General features: G+C 42.1%; 1 protein-coding gene across 7 annotated transcripts in view; it reads left to right on the plus strand.

Annotated features, from left to right (window-relative positions):
* trak1a (trafficking protein, kinesin binding 1a) overlaps positions 1–17,887 on the plus strand; it is a 36,571-nt gene that overhangs the window by 11,764 nt on the left and 6,920 nt on the right. For 4 of the 7 annotated variants that reach the window (XM_027023217.2, XM_027023213.2, XM_027023214.2 and 1 more), the window contains 13 exons: positions 642–836; positions 9,158–9,234; positions 9,913–10,029; positions 10,537–10,637; positions 11,283–11,391; positions 12,152–12,230; positions 12,430–12,560; positions 12,668–12,742; positions 14,955–15,092; positions 15,442–15,518; positions 15,739–15,972; positions 16,468–16,763; positions 17,751–17,852. In XM_027023217.2, the coding sequence (XP_026879018.2) occupies positions 9,184–9,234; positions 9,913–10,029; positions 10,537–10,637; positions 11,283–11,391; positions 12,152–12,230; positions 12,430–12,560; positions 12,668–12,742; positions 14,955–15,092; positions 15,442–15,518; positions 15,739–15,972; positions 16,468–16,763; positions 17,751–17,852 (1,510 nt within the window). In that variant the 5' untranslated portion in view covers positions 642–836; positions 9,158–9,183. Of the gene's footprint in view, positions 1–641; positions 837–3,113; positions 3,410–9,157; positions 9,235–9,912; positions 10,030–10,536; positions 10,638–11,282; positions 11,392–12,151; positions 12,231–12,429; positions 12,561–12,667; positions 12,743–14,954; positions 15,093–15,441; positions 15,519–15,738; positions 15,973–16,467; positions 17,166–17,750; positions 17,853–17,887 lie in introns of those variants that run through there. The other 3 variants (XM_027023215.2, XM_027023216.2, XM_035530495.1) reach the window with 3 other exon arrangements.

Below are 17,887 nucleotides of genomic sequence, written 5' to 3' on the forward strand. Positions count from 1 at the left end.
ACCATTTGGAAGGTTTCACCAATGTAGTTGTATAATGTACTAATCTGAACATTAAAGTGAGCAGTGTAACTGATGAGAGCTGTAGAAACCTTGGGCGTTCCATGTTCTTCAAAAGCGACGACATACTTTTCCAACAGGCCACTAGAGGTCACTAGAATAATATATATTGTCAGTTCAGGCATTTCATTGCTGTACAGTATACTGTTTTCTTGGTTTCATAATTTTTATACCATAATAGTATGTTAGAGGTAGTAACAATATTTGTTTAATTTTCTTCCATTGTTTTTACACAATAATGAATTATTTATTGGTTTAGATTTGCAATCAGACATTTGTTTTATTCTAATATCTGTTGTGTTTATTTAAAATGATTGGCATGTTGGTATGGTATTGAATCATGAAGTCCATTTTCTGGTGTACACTGTATTTTCTTATACAAGTTGATGCCCATCTGTTTGTTCTTGTTCTGAACTAGTTTGTCTGTCTGCATGTGATTACATGTTGCCTTAAGCTTTTACAGTTTGAACCTCTGCCGCCCCCCATATTATCATGTTGGTGTGAAACAATTCACTTTGCTACTGATATTTCTGAATGTCTCTTCCCCTCTTCCCCTCTCATATCTCTGTCCTCTCTTGTCCCAGATGTGTGTAACAGCACTGATCTTCCAGAGGTTGAAATCATCAGTCTGCTGGAAGAGCAGCTGCCACACTATCAGTTGAGAGCCGACACCATCTACGGCTATGAGCACGACGACTGGCTACACACACCTCTCGTCTCCCCCGACGCCAGCCTTGACCTGACCAATGAGCAGATAGAGGAGACCCTCAAGTACTTCCGTAAGGCTTTCACTCTTGAACCCTCTCCCACCCCTCCACCCATCTTGTTACCTGCATCTCAATTTCTGTCCGTAGTAAAGCGAAAGTGTCATGTTAGCTTGTCATGACCCCATACTTCAATGTTTATTACATGCAGAATATTCACACACAGGGATGAGGGGATGGATTGTTGCCAGTACCTTGGTATTTTGAGAGTTATTAAAAGTACATTAGTAAGTCTATTTTTTAGTTATTTGAATTTTCTTTCCCAGAGTTGTTCGTTTGAATTCTGCTGTAGAGGCTCAAAAGTCAGTGTGTTGGAATTGCTGCAAAATTAACATCCTTAAATCCTTAGACTCCTTAAAATCACCATGATTGAATTATTCTCTCTAATCCTTAATAATAGGGGTTAGATTAAAAACCTTTGCCTGTTTAGAGAAATTAAGTCCTTCCTGAGTAATTGTAGTAATACTGGGACATGGAGTAGGACCAGGGGAGTTAATAGTTACTTTATCACAGAAAAGTTTGTGTGATTGAGTAGTACTTTCAGTTTCTTCAGAATCAAACCAAAGAGTTTGTGGTTGTTGGCTCAGATGGCTCAATTTGTTTGGAACTAGTAACAACTACATTTGCTACAGCAAACAGTACCCCATAAAACTGGGTACCAAAACTAGGTACCAACATCTATACTGATCTAATTGGATGGCATTTCTATCTGTCAGAGGGTTAATAAGTAGTAGTAGTAGTAGTAGTAGTAGTAGTAGTAGCAGTAATAGTAGTAGTAGCAGTAGTAGTAGCAGTAGTAATAGTAGTAGTAGTAGTAGTAGTAGTAGATAATTGGTCTGTCTTGTCTTTGTATGTCCTTGGGTTTCCTTGACCGGTCCTTGGGTTTGAGATCTGATTGTAGGGTTAGGCCTTTGCATTTTCACCATGTGCTCATGCTCTCTTTTTCAACAATAGATAGGAAAAATTCTGTCAGAAATTTTGTCAGTTGTTTAGTTTTATAACCGTTGAGTCCATGCCCATATCTTTTTACCAAAAGCAAAGAGATTTATTAAAATGATTTGCTCTCTCTCTCTCTGTCTTGCTTTTTTCCCTCTTTCTTTCTTTTTTACTTTCTTTCTCTGGATGGGACTGATTCTATTTAATCTTATCGTAAAATAGTTCACACTCAAACAGGCCCCTGCTTATTTATTTATTTTATTGCATAATACTGAGTCAAATCTCTCCAAATTTTAACTGCACTGCATCTTAATCATATATAGGGTTTGCTTAACCACCTACTTTTAAGCATATTTGTGAGAAATCAGTCTGTTCACAGTTTTGATGATTTATTGACGTGCTTGGCTGTCTGTACCATTCAGTACTACAGCAGGACTTCTGGATAAAATATTGTGGGCCTCATCGCCGCCCCCCACCACCTCCACCAGTCATTCCCCAGCCCCCATGATGTCATCAGCACAAGCCAAACAGCAGTCACCTGGTGAGGTGGCAGGAGGCGAGGCATCTCGCCAGCCACTTCCGGCTCCAGAAAACCACATGGCAGCCAAGCTGTCTGAACAGGGGCAGTATTGGGGTTTAGGTGATTGATTCATTTTCCACGGGGAATTTAGAACAGCCCTGTGGCAGAACAGAATGTATTAACCTAGTTTTCTGGATGCAATGGTTTGAGCTTTGCACTGCTAAAAGAAGAAATTGCTTCTCATGTAAAAATGGAAGAAAAGTTCAATAGGGCAATCTGCCATTCATGCTTTGAGGAATGAATGACCTCTCTGCTGCCTGGCCTCTTTGGCAGACTATAACACGGTCTCTGTATTTCTGATCTCTTTCTGTCCTGCATCCCTGCTGCTCTATTTGGCAGTGAAGATTAGAAATTGTGAACTGCATCTTTTGGCAAGGATCCAGCTGGATCCAGTTCTTTTCTTGATGAGCCTTATAGATTCCATTCATATAGCATTGTTCAGCATCAAACAAAACTCACTGACCTGGAGTAGAATAGGTCAACGAAAAGAGAGGGAGAGGACAGAGAGCTGCAGAGCAAACAAAAAAAGCCAAAGGAAGCCAAAGGATACACATGCAGACACTACCTAAGGCTGGAGACAGAGCCAGTTGCTATAGCAACTACTTTAGAAGTATGAGCCATTGCAATGGGGAGAGCTGTTGGGGGAGGGAGGCACTCTATTGACGCCTGCCAAAAAAGGAGGAACTTGCCCATGACGCAGCGCCATCTGATTGGTTGCTCATCTAGGAAGTTATCTGCCTCGTTGTTCACGATACAACCTTGACTATGCAGTGCTATGTGAGCAGCCTTCCTGCGCACTGCTGCTGATTCTCACCCCTACCATGTCCTCCCCAGCCTGCACGCTTTCCTCTCTCTGCCCCTCTGTGGACGGATACACCACATAGCTACGCCTGCTTGCTGGGAAGAGAAAATGATCAGCTGGGAAGACATGTGTGTGCGTGTGTGTGCGTATGTTACCTCGGGCACCGGACAGCAGATGCTGCGTCGCACGGCTCAAGGAGACTGAGCATGCAGCGATCTGTGGATGCTGACTACTATGAGCTTGACTGGTATTATGAAGAATGCGCTGATGGTAAGATTGCAGGTGCTGTCTGATTTGACAGCTATAGAAGCGGAGGGGACCAAGCATGAATGGAGAGTTCAAGAAAATGAAAAATAGTAATAACAATTAGAGTGGGAGAGTAAATAAGTTAGCGCAAAAAAAGTGTGAGTATGTGCGTGAGTGTGAGTTAATGATTGGAGGTTGGGTGATTCAGACTGATTGTCAAAGACTAAGATTGTGAAGCAAATCTAGAATTATGTAGAATACCTAGCAAGCTAAAAGCATAAATCAAACTATAAGAGTGAAAAAGCAAGCCAAGGAAGCAAGCAGAGGATGCTCACGCAGGTATCTCACATAGGTATCTCACGCAGGTGTCTCTGCAGCCGTAATGAACTTCTTCTCACATGGCCTTGTGTTGCATCAGACAGTGAAGCCTGTGTGCGCTTTGATTTATTGCAGTTGCTAGCACACAGTAAGTCTGTGAGGTCATTTATACTAAATAAAGCCTCCTTTGTACGGGCACTGATCTGGTAATGTTGACAGTAACTACGGTGAAATCCGGGCAACAGTGGAATCAAATAATGCTTTAACAAAGCCACAATATATGGAAACAGTTGTGTTAACATGGCCACAGATATTAATCCTTTATGTGATGATAACCTTTTTATTCATTCATGTGTTCATTCATTTTTGGCTTGGTTAGCTGACAATGGGCATGATTTCATACCCTTGTTAAAATGTGACTGTGAGCATGGCCCCGGTCAGCTGAGCCGATCACTGTGACGCTTGTGTTGTGGTTTGTGACACTGCTGCTCAAGTGCTTTCACCAGGAACAGGTTTCACGCCACGCCTTTTACTGTTTGATTTATTACTGCTGGTTGATTATATGAGCTCAACATGGCACCTTGAAATAGCCTATTGTACTTTAACAGGAGCCTTATATAACACTCATCAGGCCTCAGATAATGAGTTCATACTCAGGAGGATTATGCAGGTTCACTGGTATACATTGTATTACTAAATTGAACTTTTGTTCATTGCTTGTGAAAATATACTGTTCGGAACTGTGTAGCCTAATTTAACAATTCATTTTAAGCAATAATTCCCAGCTATCCATCTGTTACCGCTGAGCAAATTAGCCTCCTTCCCCTCAGCTGGTTCCTTTGGTTATTTATGTGGAAATTTCAGTCCAGTTGTTATTGTACTCAAGCTTGTCTTTCCTAGCACCGTAAATGGCTTGTGCAGTGTCAGTCTGGTAAAAAAACAACAACTCTGTGTTAGTGGTCTGCTAAGAACTCAATACAGAGGGTCTGAAGTGTGGTTTAATTTAGTCCATGTTTTTTGATAGCCATTTTTGGCATAAAATGAACTGAAAAGATCTGATGATGATGATAATTAAAAAAGACAAACCTTATCAAACCATTCCGCTTCTAAAAGCAAGAGCTAATGCAAAGTTTGTTTGAGATCACTGAGGCTGTTCTGTGAGTGTATGTAGTGTAGTTCTGTAAGTGTATGTGGTGTAGTCCTGTGGGTTTATGTGTCATTGGTCTACAAGTATATGTGGTGGAGTTTTGTGGGTGTACATGGTATAGGTTTGTGTTTGTGGTATTTCTTTGTGTGTAGTATAGCTCTGTGTCTTGTGGTCTAGTGTGGGACTGTGTTCTTCCACTCTGGTACCCTGGAGCTGCTGACCCACATATTGATTTGCAGAGCATCTATGGCTCTCATGCTCTCGCATTCCCTACTGCAGACTGTGGTTCCACATACTGATCACCTGAGTATGGAGAGGATGGTATTGACCAGCCTCCACACCCACCCTCTCACAACCACACTCTCTCACGTACACATACACACCCTCTCACAGTTTTACTTTGGGGTTTTTTTTTGGGGGGGGGGGGGTGGAGAGGAGTAAAATAGCTCACACAAAAGACAGCCACCACCACAGCCACTGGGCTTCCTTCTTTTGTGAGTGGCTGTTATTATGTTTCCATAGGAATGTGAGGCCTGCAGCAGGTGAATGCAGACTAACAGGCCAAGTCCTGCAGAACAATTCTAACTGTGGCACAATAACAAGCCTGATGCAGTGCACTGTAGTGATTATAAATAGTTTGGATGTTTAGAGTGTGACGCATCATTCCACATAAAGTACAAGGAAGAAATGCAAGAGGTTAGATTTACCAGAATTCATGTTTCACATTTACATTTAGTAAGACAGAGCCATTTCTGATGTCACTTAAATATGTACCATGTAACCCTCATGTTGTTTTGCTTATTTTTTAAATGTCTACTTGAAGCTCATGGTCAGGCTCTATTATACAAACCCTATAAGGCTTATGCCAGTTTATATTCTGATACTTATATGCCTGATGATAACTACTGCTAGTGCGTGGTACATAAAGTCAGTGAGGTGGATTGTATTTGTACAGATAATGAATGTTTACATTTGTGTATCTTTTTTTTCTTTCATTTGTTTAGTGGTTTAAAAGTTATTATTTTAAGGATTTTAGAAACAACTTTAACTGCACTACAATTTATATTTAAAAAAAAAAAACAACTTATCAGCAGCTATAGTTTCAGTTTGTCATATTAAGTCCAGCTGACTATGCCAGAGTTCCAGTGGTGATTGTTTACCATGACTATAGGTAAACAGACTCACCTGGAGATATTGCATGGCCACACCTACTCAACAGGTGTAGCCTAACACAACTCTGCTACGCCTTGACCCGTTGCTATGGTGCATGAGAGGAAGAAACCATTCCAGTTTCACAAGAGAGGGGTGCTGAGTTTCCTGTTTTGACTAAGAAATGCTATCCTGATAATAAAAGGAGAATGCAATGCTAGTGTCTCATTCAGAAATACTCATTTAAATCATACAGTTTTACCCAGTCATTTTCAGCTATTGATCTTATCAAAATTAGTTTATTTGTTTGTGATACGCTCCTTTTCATTTGTAATTAAGTAAGTGGTAGTGGCAGGGCTCTTAGTCACAGACTGCAGGCAGGTGTGCACACTGGGCAGTGTTCTCTCTCTCTCTCTCTCTCTCTCTCTCTCTCTCTCTGTGTGTTTTCTCCTCTGAGAGCCTTGGACATGGTTTTGTGGTCTAAAAAGCCCTTTTGAATGAGTATTGCTGTTTTGGAAATGGCAGAAAGCTGGCGGCACACTTGCCTTCCTTGGCGTCACTAGCCCTCAGACACCATGGAGTCACGCCGTCCTTCTGCTACGGAAAGCCTTGAGTGTGACTCTTCCTCAGAACTCTTGGATTATGCTGCTCTGTCTAGCTTCATCAGTTCCAATGATGGTGATGAACAGGATGACGAGGAGTCTTGCACACTAGCTGAAGGTAGCTTCTTCACCTCTCAGGATAGCGGGTATACCTCACTCTGTCCTGCTGCTCTCTTTGAGTAGGCTTGGTGTTGCAGCACCCTTGCTGAACTTTGGTGTTTACATTTCTGATAACACCCTGTAAAAAGGTTTGGCCTCCACTTGTAATATTAAGGTTATTTGAGAAAGAAGAACTAAGTTCGTACTTCAGGATTTATGTTTGTCAGCTTTGTATGATTGCCTCCCTCCCACATAACTAGTTTTTTGATTTAACTCCAGATAAAACCACACTACCACATTTGTGATGCAGAATATGTTTGCGCAGTGTGAACATGCCCATTTAGGATCCCATTCTAAGTAGAGGACTCTGTGTTTAGTTTACATTTAAATGCTTGTGATAGAATGACAACACTGTATGCAAGCTGCCAGGAGGATAAACATGGAGGACTGCATGAAGCAGCTCCTATCACCCACACAGAGAGACGTGCCTTCTCATGCCTCGCCCTGCTAGCAACCAAGGCTATCACCCTTTCAGCCAGAATAGCATACAACTGAGCCCAAACAGTCAAGCATTGGGTTTGTACATAACCCCATGCACAAGCTCATTTGATTTCATTTTCACTTTTTTCAATTGACCAGTGTCATTAGATATTGGCCAAAATTGTGCATCATCAGCAGCTTCTATCTAACATTTTATTTGTAGATGCAATATACTTCAGAATACACTCCAAATGATGCCTGTTGTCAGCTCATGTTTTATATTGTGGACCATAGCATGCATAAGTCTATTACAGGTCACATGCCTGTGGGTGTCTGCTGTTGTTAAATTTACTAAGGGAAGTTCATCTCAGGTTTCCACAGTCTTTACTGTATTTTGCAGGTGTGCTCTCCTGCTAAGGCTTGTGTTATCTATTGATGAGTTTGGACTCAGTTTCACTAGGCTACTGATCTAGTCACATCGTCTATGCTGCTGCTAAGACAGATGAAGAGCTAGTCAGTATGCAGGGAGTTTCTGTCTGTTTTTCTGGGTGTGCTAGGTGAAAGTCTGAGGTTTGCTTAGGCATTGTGATGCAGTACCGTATCACTTGATGTTGTACTTTCTGTACCTAAGGTTCATAGTGAGTCACTGTTCTGATGTAACTTTGGATTACTTTATTTCAAGAAACAGTAGTTAATCGTTGTTGTTGGTTATGTTGTCTTTAGTTTAGCAGTTCCGGATAAAACTTAGTGTGTGTGTGTGTGTGTGTGTGTGTGCGCCTGTGCCTGTGTCTGTGTTGTGACAGCATCCTCACATTAGTGAGAGATTTGACAGGCTGTCTGTGGGCCCTTTGGTGTGTGACGTAAATGGCAGTACCTGCTTTGCATTTTCAGCCTGTGCTGGACTACTGGCAGAGAGCAGATGAAGAGCGCACCTGCACTTACCACCACAACTACTGTAGTACTTAATGTGTGTTGGGTGTTCCAGCTATTATCAACAGTCCAGTGTTTAATGCTGATAGACTTTCCTTATTGCTGGTGGATACATAAATATTTTGACTATAAAAATACCTTAACTGTTAATGACAGTGCTACGTTTGGAAGGTATATGGCTGTTCGCAGTGGTCTGTGCCATGTCTTTAATCTCTTATGGAAAAAACTGCATTTGAGACCCGATAACTCTTGTTTTTACCTTTTTAGTGTTGCACAATGAAATGAATTTATGCATTGCCTTTAGAAGAACCTGCTTCATAAAGTCAAGTATTTATTATTCAGTAGAACTTATTTACAAATGAATTTAGTGATTCAGAACTGTTTGTTGGCTGGCATTGCCTTTTTCATTGTGATGGGATAGTTGGTCATTTCAGTATGAATAGCCTGTTTTAATATGAAATGTAACAATCATTTTTAGCCTTTGAAGGTATGACAGGATGGCACCTGACCCAGGGAAGGTCATAGGATTGTGTGAGCTGTCACTCTATCAAATTCAGTTGAAGTGTATGAGAGGCTTTTATACACAATGGCATAATGCAATTGCACAGGTTTGGTTTCTGTGCGTAAAATACTCTATATACAAGTACGTTCAATACATGTTCCTAGACTGGTTATGTAATATGAGGAGGACACCCCAGCTTGTATGCGTTGTATACTTGGTGGTCATTATACTCTAAACACAGCCATGTTTCCCAGAGGGACAGAACAGCAGCTTGGTCTATTGTGATAAATACAGCATGTTTAAGATGGGAAGCCTGGAGAGGTTGGTGTGACTCCGTTAACGATGCCTGGCTCTTCAATACAGATCCTTTCACTCTCCTCATCTTCCATCATTTATTAGCCTGCTATGCATTTCATTTAAGTGACGGGCTCCATTTTCATCTGAAGGGCTACACTTTATTAGCTTTCCATGGTAAGTTTTAATATAGTGAAGTAATAATAAGTCTATGCTAAGACTGAGTCTGTCTTTTTTTGTTTTCCATGCAGTTCTGTGTGCTGACAGAGTGGGCCAGATGACTAAGACATACAATGACATAGATGCTGTTACACGTTTGCTTGAAGAGGTAAGTCAGTCGTGTTGGGGGGGGGGGGGGATTACTCAGGGACATGATGGTTGAGCATAGAGGGCAGCCCAGTGCTCCGTGCACAGTGTTCACCAGCTTCTGCAGTACATGGGACTTATTTTCGTATGAGCACTCATTTTGACCACTATATCCTGCCAACGTATGTGTGATGTTTAGAAAGTTAACGTCAACCATCCTTGCCATGTTGTATTTGCAACTCTAAGCCTGATGCCAGCAGCAAACACACCGTGATGTATTCATGAGTATTGCAGGCTCAAGAAGGCATGTATTCATGCATGACACGTACATATGGGGTTACTAGCACATTGTTTTTCCTGCTCTACCAGGTGAGCTACATGAGCACATATGATAGCCCAGGCAAATGGATCTCCAGAATAAAGAACTGTTGTTGTTGTTTTCTAGATGGCGCTTGGGTTTGTGGTCGTCTTGTTTACTTAGTCAAATGAGCTTAGTTTATCCTCTTCTTTGGATCTTTTCATCCTCCCTTTTACTAAAGGACAAACTTTTTCAAACTTTGTGGTGGCCTGTATGGCCCAAGAGCTGACACATCAGAACTTTTCAGACCTAGTTCTTGTTTTCATAAGAAGTTCTATATTCTAGTCAGTCAGTACACTTTAATATTGGTACTCTTCTCTATCTCACTGTTTCTGTCTACAGAAAGAGCGGGACTTGGAGTTGGCGGCCCATATCGGTCAGTCCCTGCTGAAGAAAAACAAAACCCTGAGTGAGAGAAATGATCTCCTGGAGGTACAGGTGGAGCACATGCGGGAGGAGGTGCGAGACCCGTTACACTGCGGAAGTGTGGCAGGAATAAAGGGCAAAAGTCATAGGGAATGAGCCCGTTTGCTTAGAACCTGTAATTTTTACTGAGACTGTTCTACACTCTCAGTACTAATAAAGACACTGCCTCTTCACTTACACTAATCCATTTCTTATTTAAATCAGTTTAACTGAACACATTCAAGAAATATCCCCCCCCCCCCCCACTTCTGAACTGGTCAGAACTGTACCATGGCCAGCCCACCAGTTTGGTGCATTTTGAACATTCATATACACTTACTAAATGTTGTCCAGGACTTTCATTTGATGCAGGACCATTAGTTAACCTGCCAGTGATGGAGCATTTAATCATCAATAAGCTCCAGTAACACACAGAGTGTGTTGTTCTCAGGCAGGCCCTAAGTGTTTGGCTGTTCCACTGTGCTGTAGTGCCTGAGTGCCCTGCTGTTTCACTGAGCAGTATGTCCTGAGAGTCCTGCTATTGTGTTGTGTGTCCTGCAGGTTGCTCAACTGCGTCATGACCTCTCTATGAAGGATGACTTGCTTCAGTTCTATACCAGTGCTGCTGAGGAGAGTGAGGGAGAGTCTGTAACCTCTACCCCGTGAGTTCTTATTTCTCTTGTGCTTGTGCTCCCTCCATCCTGCTGTGGTACTGTGCTCCCTCTGTTTGTACTCCATGTCCTGTTCCTCCTTCCTTCCTACATTAAGGAACGACTTCATTTTTATAATTCTCCTGTGATCTCTACAATTATATGGACTTCTCATTGCTGAATCACTCTGAGCAAATACTTTTATGATGTGAATTTGTTTTTAGATTTAGTTGTAAGGGAGACCTCTATCTGAAACATTGTGCTGCTTCTGTCGACATGGCTAGCTGGTTGGGTATGAAGTATAAGGCCAAACATTTGTCTCCATCAGACCTTTCTGCTGCCCATGGTGACCACCTCTCCTGACCTCTCAGAAACCATTTAGTGGCATGGACTTGTTCAGGGCTTGGACTCATCTATCTGATATTGACCTTTCATTGTAGGCTGGAGTTACATTACAGTGAAGCAATTTGATTATTGACTGCTGCTGCTAATTATAGTTGGAAGCCTATGACTAGTCCTCCAGTGCTAGTAAAACATTGATTAATGAAATAAGATCAAGCTGACTTCAGTACATTAATTATACAGTTCTACCTAGAGTCTCAGCTAGAGGGCTTCCATTGTTTTTAATAACTCACTGACCATCATTCTGTGTCTCAGTGTCCGGCGGAATGACTCATCTGTGTCAGGGACAAATATCTTCCCTCTGGACTCGCTGCAGAAGAAACTCCAAGACCTAGAGGAGGAGAATGTTGTGTTGCGCTCTAAGGTGAAAAGGGGACTGCCAATTCATTTCACAGGGAAGTTAAATGGTAGAAAAATGTACCCAGGCCTGATATTTTCTTCCTGTATATTTGCACATGCTGCATACCACAGCAATAATGGTAAAAATACTTTGGTTGCCTTATGCAAATTACTTGAAATTAGGCAAGGAGTGTTTGCATAGTTCAGAGTTTTTGGTCGTTATCTAGATTTAATCTTTGGTTCATAGAAAGTTGGTCTATTTTGTCTGAGCATAGTCTTTCAACTGTAACTCTACTCCAGCGATCCCACCATCTGATCTCTGAAAGGGGATGGAATTCCATGCCTTATTGACTCAATACACACAAGAATAGACACAATGAAGCTATTTGTCTGAGTTGTCTAGAAGTAGTAAGAAAAGGTGTCTGTACATTGTCACCTTAGTGGGTAGTACAGGCCTGTAGAAGAATAGTTTGAAACCATTTTATGGACTTAATCGATTCATCTGAGTGCTGGGAAATTCCCTGGTATTTTAAACCTTGTGGGATTTCTAGCAGGAAAAACTGGTTAAACTCATGAACCATTCAGCATTAGGACACTAGTAGAAAAGTACAGCCCAGACAACCTTATTATACAATTCACCATGAACTGCAACATCACAATGAAAGCAAGACAGTATCGTGATGTCTGTATTGTCTGCAACACCTGGTCGTCTTTTCTTAATGTGTGTGTGTGTGTGTGTGTGTGTGTGTGTGTGTGTGTGTGTGTGTGTGTGTGTGTGTGCGTAGGCCTGCCACTTGGAGACAGAGACCATCTCCTATGAAGAGAAAGAACAGCAGCTTGTTAATGACTGTGTGAAAGAGCTGAGTGAGTAGCTCGTAATAGATTAAGCTTGAACAGGTTATGCACATTATCTGTGTCCAATCTTTTGTGCTTTTCCTATTTTGTGATGTATGAAAATGCACCATTCAGTTTTCAATCAAACTTTAAAAAGGGAAAACATTTAGCTTTGTATTGGTGGAGAATGAGTAGCTTTGGCTGTGCCATTTTCCTCATTCCTTCATAGGAGATGCAAACCTGCAGATCTCGTCGCTCGCTGAGGAACTGGCAAGAAAAACAGAGGATGCCTCCAGGCAGCAGGAAGAGATCACACACCTGCTCTCACAGATCGTGGACCTGCAGAAAAAAGTCAAATTTGTGAGTACTCCCCTTTTAGGGCAGCCCCAGCCTGTCTTCATACTGGCGCTCTAAACAGGCACGGGCCTTGAGCTGATATAACTGCTGTGTGGATGTGGGTTTTGCAGTATGCAGTGGAGAATGAGGAGCTCACCCAGCATCTGGGAGCTGCTAAAGATGCCCAGAGACAGCTCACTGCTGAGGTAATGCCATTCTGCACTCCACCTCCAGGCTCATAGCACTACAATATAATACATTATCTAATAATAAAATATAAGATGAGATTTGTTAGTTTTGGTCCTGAATGAGCATGCATCATCAGCTTGGTTCTTTCACTCTCCACCCTTTTATAGAATAAAGGAAAATCTTTTTTTTTTTTTATTCTAAAATTGACTAGTTTGATTTGGAAATTGGAGAAAATGTCAGTCATTTATTTGCAAAAAATGAAAACTGGTCAAAATGACAGATGCATTCTTTTCAGACTCCATGGGGGGGCATTTGTAAACAACCCAATATGACTGTGAACTTGGGGATAGTTCAGTAATCAATATTTAGTACAATAGCCCTGATTTTCTATCACAGGATGTTTCCTGGCATGATCTCCTCCAGTGTTTTACATTGCTGGAGCAAACTCATGCAGCTCAGCTTTGTTTGATGGACTGTCATCATCCATCTTCCTCTTGATCACATTCCAGAGGTTTTCAGTGGGTTTCAGGCCTGAAGCTTGTGGTGGTCTTCCAGTCACACCTTGATTGTCCTGGTTTGTGTGGCATGGAGTATTGTCCTGCTGGGGAAAAACAGTCCTCAGATTTGGGGAACATTGGTCAGAACAGAAAGAAGCAAGTTTTCTTTAACCTTGTATGTGTCGATTCATGTTCACAAAAACACATCTGCCCAATTCTAGCCTTGCTGAAGTACCCTCAGATCCTCACTGATCCTCTACCAAACTTCACAGTGGGTGTGAGACATTATGGTTTGTAGGTCTCCTGAGCTATTCGTCAAACCATTAGACCGCCAGGTGTTTTGCCAAGCTGAAAACTGGACTCTTCATAGAACATGATCTTATTCCAGTCCTCTATGGTCCAATCCTTATGGCTTTTTGCAAACCTCAGTCTGGCTCTTCTTTGCTTCTCATTGATGAAAGCCTTTTTTCTAGGTTTGCACAACTTAAGTCCTGCTCCTAGGTTCAAAATAAGCTAATTTCTTGCTGTGCGCTTCACCCCGGCTGCACTTTGCCATTCTTTCTGTAGGTCACTTGGTCATCCTGTAGCTATTGAGTGACATTTGAATGAGTTGGCATCATCCCGATCAGTGGAGAATTTTCATCCTCTGCCGGTCTATAGCTTTGTTGTCCCCAATGTTTACTGTTTAACCTTGTTCTTAGAACTGTCTCTTTGAAATTTATGAATGGAAGTAAATTGATACTGACTGTGTTCCTCTCCTAGTAAAGTCAGGATTGAGCCCTTCTTTTCTGCACTGAAAATATTTATTTTCCACTCTTTTGGCATGGTCATTTTTTCCAATTATACTACTAGCGCTGTTTTTACCCTCTACCTGGTCCTATCACAAGAGAATAGTGATGTCCACAGCAGTGTTTTTTCTATGCTTCCATGTTAAACAAGATGTGGTTCAGATGATCACCTAATCGGTACCTCATTTAGTATAATGAGGTGTGCCTGTGTTGGAATTCAGTAGACGCTGTAATGGAATGGCTGCCATACAGGTAGAGGTGGAGATTTAAGAAACATTTGGAGCAGTCACTTAATTTTGTCTAGAGCTGTATATTAGGGGTGTAACGGTATATGTACTCATCCTGAATTGTCACATTGCAGATGTTAATTTTGGTGCATGCAGTCATACTTGGAATGCATGGCAGCCGATGCATCTAGATTAAGGAACATCATGCAGGATCGAATTTTACTCAAAACCTTAAGCTTCAAGCCATTAACAAGTTAGCAGCATGCATGCTAAGCTTTACACAAGCTCTGTGGTATCTGATGGTCACACTATTGTTGAATGCAGTTGATGGGCAGGTCTTTTAGCTCCTGTGTGCTTCCAAAAATTTGGGGTTCCTAGTAACCTGCGACAGCTCAGACGAGAACATGGAGTGTGTGTGGAAGTACATGAACATGCTAACACATTTCAATGGAATCACCCAGATGTGCTAATCATTTACAATTCTGCATTTGGTATATGCTGTTATCTATTTCCCCCCCCCCCCCCCCCCAAAAAAAAAAAAAAAAAAACAGTCCCCAACAAGTTATGGGTAGCACAAAAAAAGCAAACAGGAGCAAAAATCTTAACACTTAATTTAATAAGGTTGGGCTTAAGTTTTAAATATTGACACAGCCTAAGTGGAACAAATTAAATCTATTTTGTACTTTCATGACGAGATTCTTTTTCTTCTGGGTGTAGCTGCAGGATTTGGAGGATAAGTATGCAGAGTGCATGGAAATGCTACATGAGGCTCAGGAGGAGCTGAAGAACTTCAGGAACAAAACGATGCCTCTGAGCACGCCGCGGCGCTTCCACTCCCTCGGCCTCTTCCCCATGGTGAGGTTGGCAGAGCAACACAACGTAGAGCAGCACGAAGGGAGCTGCGTCCTCATCGACCCCATCACTGCAACTCCCTTCAGCCCGATTCTTCCCTCCACTCCACTGTACTCGTCCCTGTCCCACCCATTTGCACTTTTGTTAAACTTGGTCCCTGCCCTGGATTGTGTGCATGCCCCCCAAGTTTACGCTGCTGTTAACTAAATGTATCGTTTACTGAAAGCTGGATAGGACCTGATCTCTGTAGGTTGCGCTTAATCAGCCTAGCAATGTAAAATCACCCTTACATGAGCCCAGAAACAGCATTATCTGTTATTGGTGTCTATCGTTCTATATGCTGTTGTAACAGGATTCCTTAGCTGCTGAAATCGAAGGGACCATGCGGAAAGAGATTCAGATGGCTGACCCAGAAGTAGAAGAACAGAGGTATGCATCACAGACATACTACTGTATCAATGAAGTTTGAAGTTTCATTTAAATGCAAGTCTGATTAAGAATAAAATGAGACTGAATAAAATAACATTAAAATAACGTGGTTTAATACATCTAAAGTTTTTGTAGACACAATTTCTTGGTTCTCTTTTTACCTCAAATACTTCCGTGTGTGTGTGTGTGTGTGTGTGTGCGTGCGCGCGCGTTCCTTCAGGTTGCACCCAAAGCGCGTCTTCCAGACAGTGCGCAACATTAACCAGTCAGTTCGCCTGCGCTCCCTGGGCCCCTCCCCCATGAACATCCCAGGGTCCAATCAGACATCGACTATGAATTCTAGGCAGTCCAGTTGTCTGAGCACACCCAGGTCCAGTGTGTATGGGGGAGAGGGGAGTGTCATGGACAACCGCACCAACAGCATGTTTGTGGAGGGTCACTCTCCACAGGATGGGTGAGTGAGAGCATATAAATTTTTGGTTTATATTCCATTCTGTTATAAAATACATAAAAATATATTTAAGCAATATCACGAGAGGGAGTAATGAATATCAGCATTGTTGTATTCAATAATAAGTTAGACAAGCTCAGTTTGTTAGTAGTAAGTGACACATTATGATTTGTTTTAATTTAATGTGACAAATTTTAATAATTTGCTTGGCTCCGCCATCACACACAACTGGACTGGGACTGTATTCTAACATGATACTTTCCTGTATGCTAGTTTGTATAATATACATTTCTGTCTGTTTCCATTGTGCAACCCATGAAATAAGAGTGGGTTGCTTTGGTGGCATGTGATTCGAAAGAGTTAACAGCAAAGTTTGTAATTGGCTCTGATGATGATGATTAATGTAATTAAGAGTTAATTGAACAAACCTTTAAAGCAGAGTGAAGCATATATACATGGTGAAGTACTTTCTCTTACTTTTCTCATTTGTTCTTTCAGCTCAGATGACACAAACAAGAAGGCAGGCACACCGGGCGCACCAGGCTCCTGTGACCTGGAGGCGGCACTGCGGCGCCTCTCCCTCCGCCGCGACAACTACCTGAGCGAGCGGCGCTTCTTTGAGGAGGAGCGGGAGCGCAAGCTGAACGCACTGGCCAAAGAGAAGGGCGAGGAGGCACCCCAGGGCAGCGGCTCACTCACCCCCGCCGACAGCATAATCTCCTTGCGCTCAGTCTGCTCCATCTACAGCCGCTCCTACCTGCCCGAGAAACTGCAGATCGTCAAGCCCCTGGAAGGTGACCGGTCCGAGGGCAGGCCTCTGGTCCTGCTGCTCTTAGACGCACTCTGGGCCATCATGCACCAGCACGCTGGTGACCTGTCCACGCACCACTCCTTCTACTTCAGACACACACAACCACGCTGCTGGTTCCAGATTTAGACGCACACACCCACGCAAGAATTCACACGGATGCACCTGAATATGCACGCAAGCATACCCACACACGCGCATACTCATGCAAGTGCACAAACATGCACAATTGCATACACTCTTTCAGCCCTCTTTGACAAATGTGCATTACTACACTTTAGAGCTTCAGTGCAATTTTTCTTAGCATAGAGAGCAAACATTTACATTACATTTACCCGACGCTTTTATCCAAAGCGACTTACAATTGACTGAGTACAACTGAGGGTTAAGGGCCTTGCCCAATAGTGGAAACCTGGCAGTGGTGGGGCTTGAACTAGCAACCATCTGATTACAAGTCAAGTACCTTAGCCACTGAGCTACCACTGCAAACGTATTCTATAGTTAACTATGTGTAGTGCTGACAGCATATGGTGTATGTTTCAAATACATTCGCTTGTATTCATGCCTTAATATTTCCACAGTGAGTCTAGAGGAAATAACACACAATTCTGGTCTCTGTGGCCCTGCTAATACTTTATCCTGTCAGTGTTTCTTGAAATAAAGTGAGAAGTTATGAATCAAAAGCTTATACAGTACAATTGGTTTGGAAGGACATTTTTGCTTTGGTATATTATAATTTAGCTACAGTAGAAATGTCTGTGGTTGCCAGCATGGTTTTGCTCTCGGGTTGGTTAGGTCCAGCACTTTCTTGATTTTCTTTAGCACTTTGGCACTTTTCTTTTGCTCTGTTCTGTATTAATCTTAGTCTTTCCTGATACTTTTCAATTTATGTTTTGAATCTTGTTTTTCAATTTCAATAAATTCCTTGTTGGTTTTTCTCACATCCCCCTTCTTTCTCTCTTTCTTTCTACAGTTTGTCTGCTCCTAACCCTTAGAGCAATACATGCACAAGCAAAACAGAATCAGCTAGAATTCTGCACAGTTCCTCCAAATTCTGCTTGGAAGTTTGAGAAAGGTCTCCACAGATTTAATGATCTCTTCAGATAGTGT

Source organism: Electrophorus electricus, chromosome 10 (genome assembly GCF_013358815.1).
Source record: "Electrophorus electricus isolate fEleEle1 chromosome 10, fEleEle1.pri, whole genome shotgun sequence".
NCBI lineage: Eukaryota > Metazoa > Chordata > Actinopteri > Gymnotiformes > Gymnotidae > Electrophorus > Electrophorus electricus.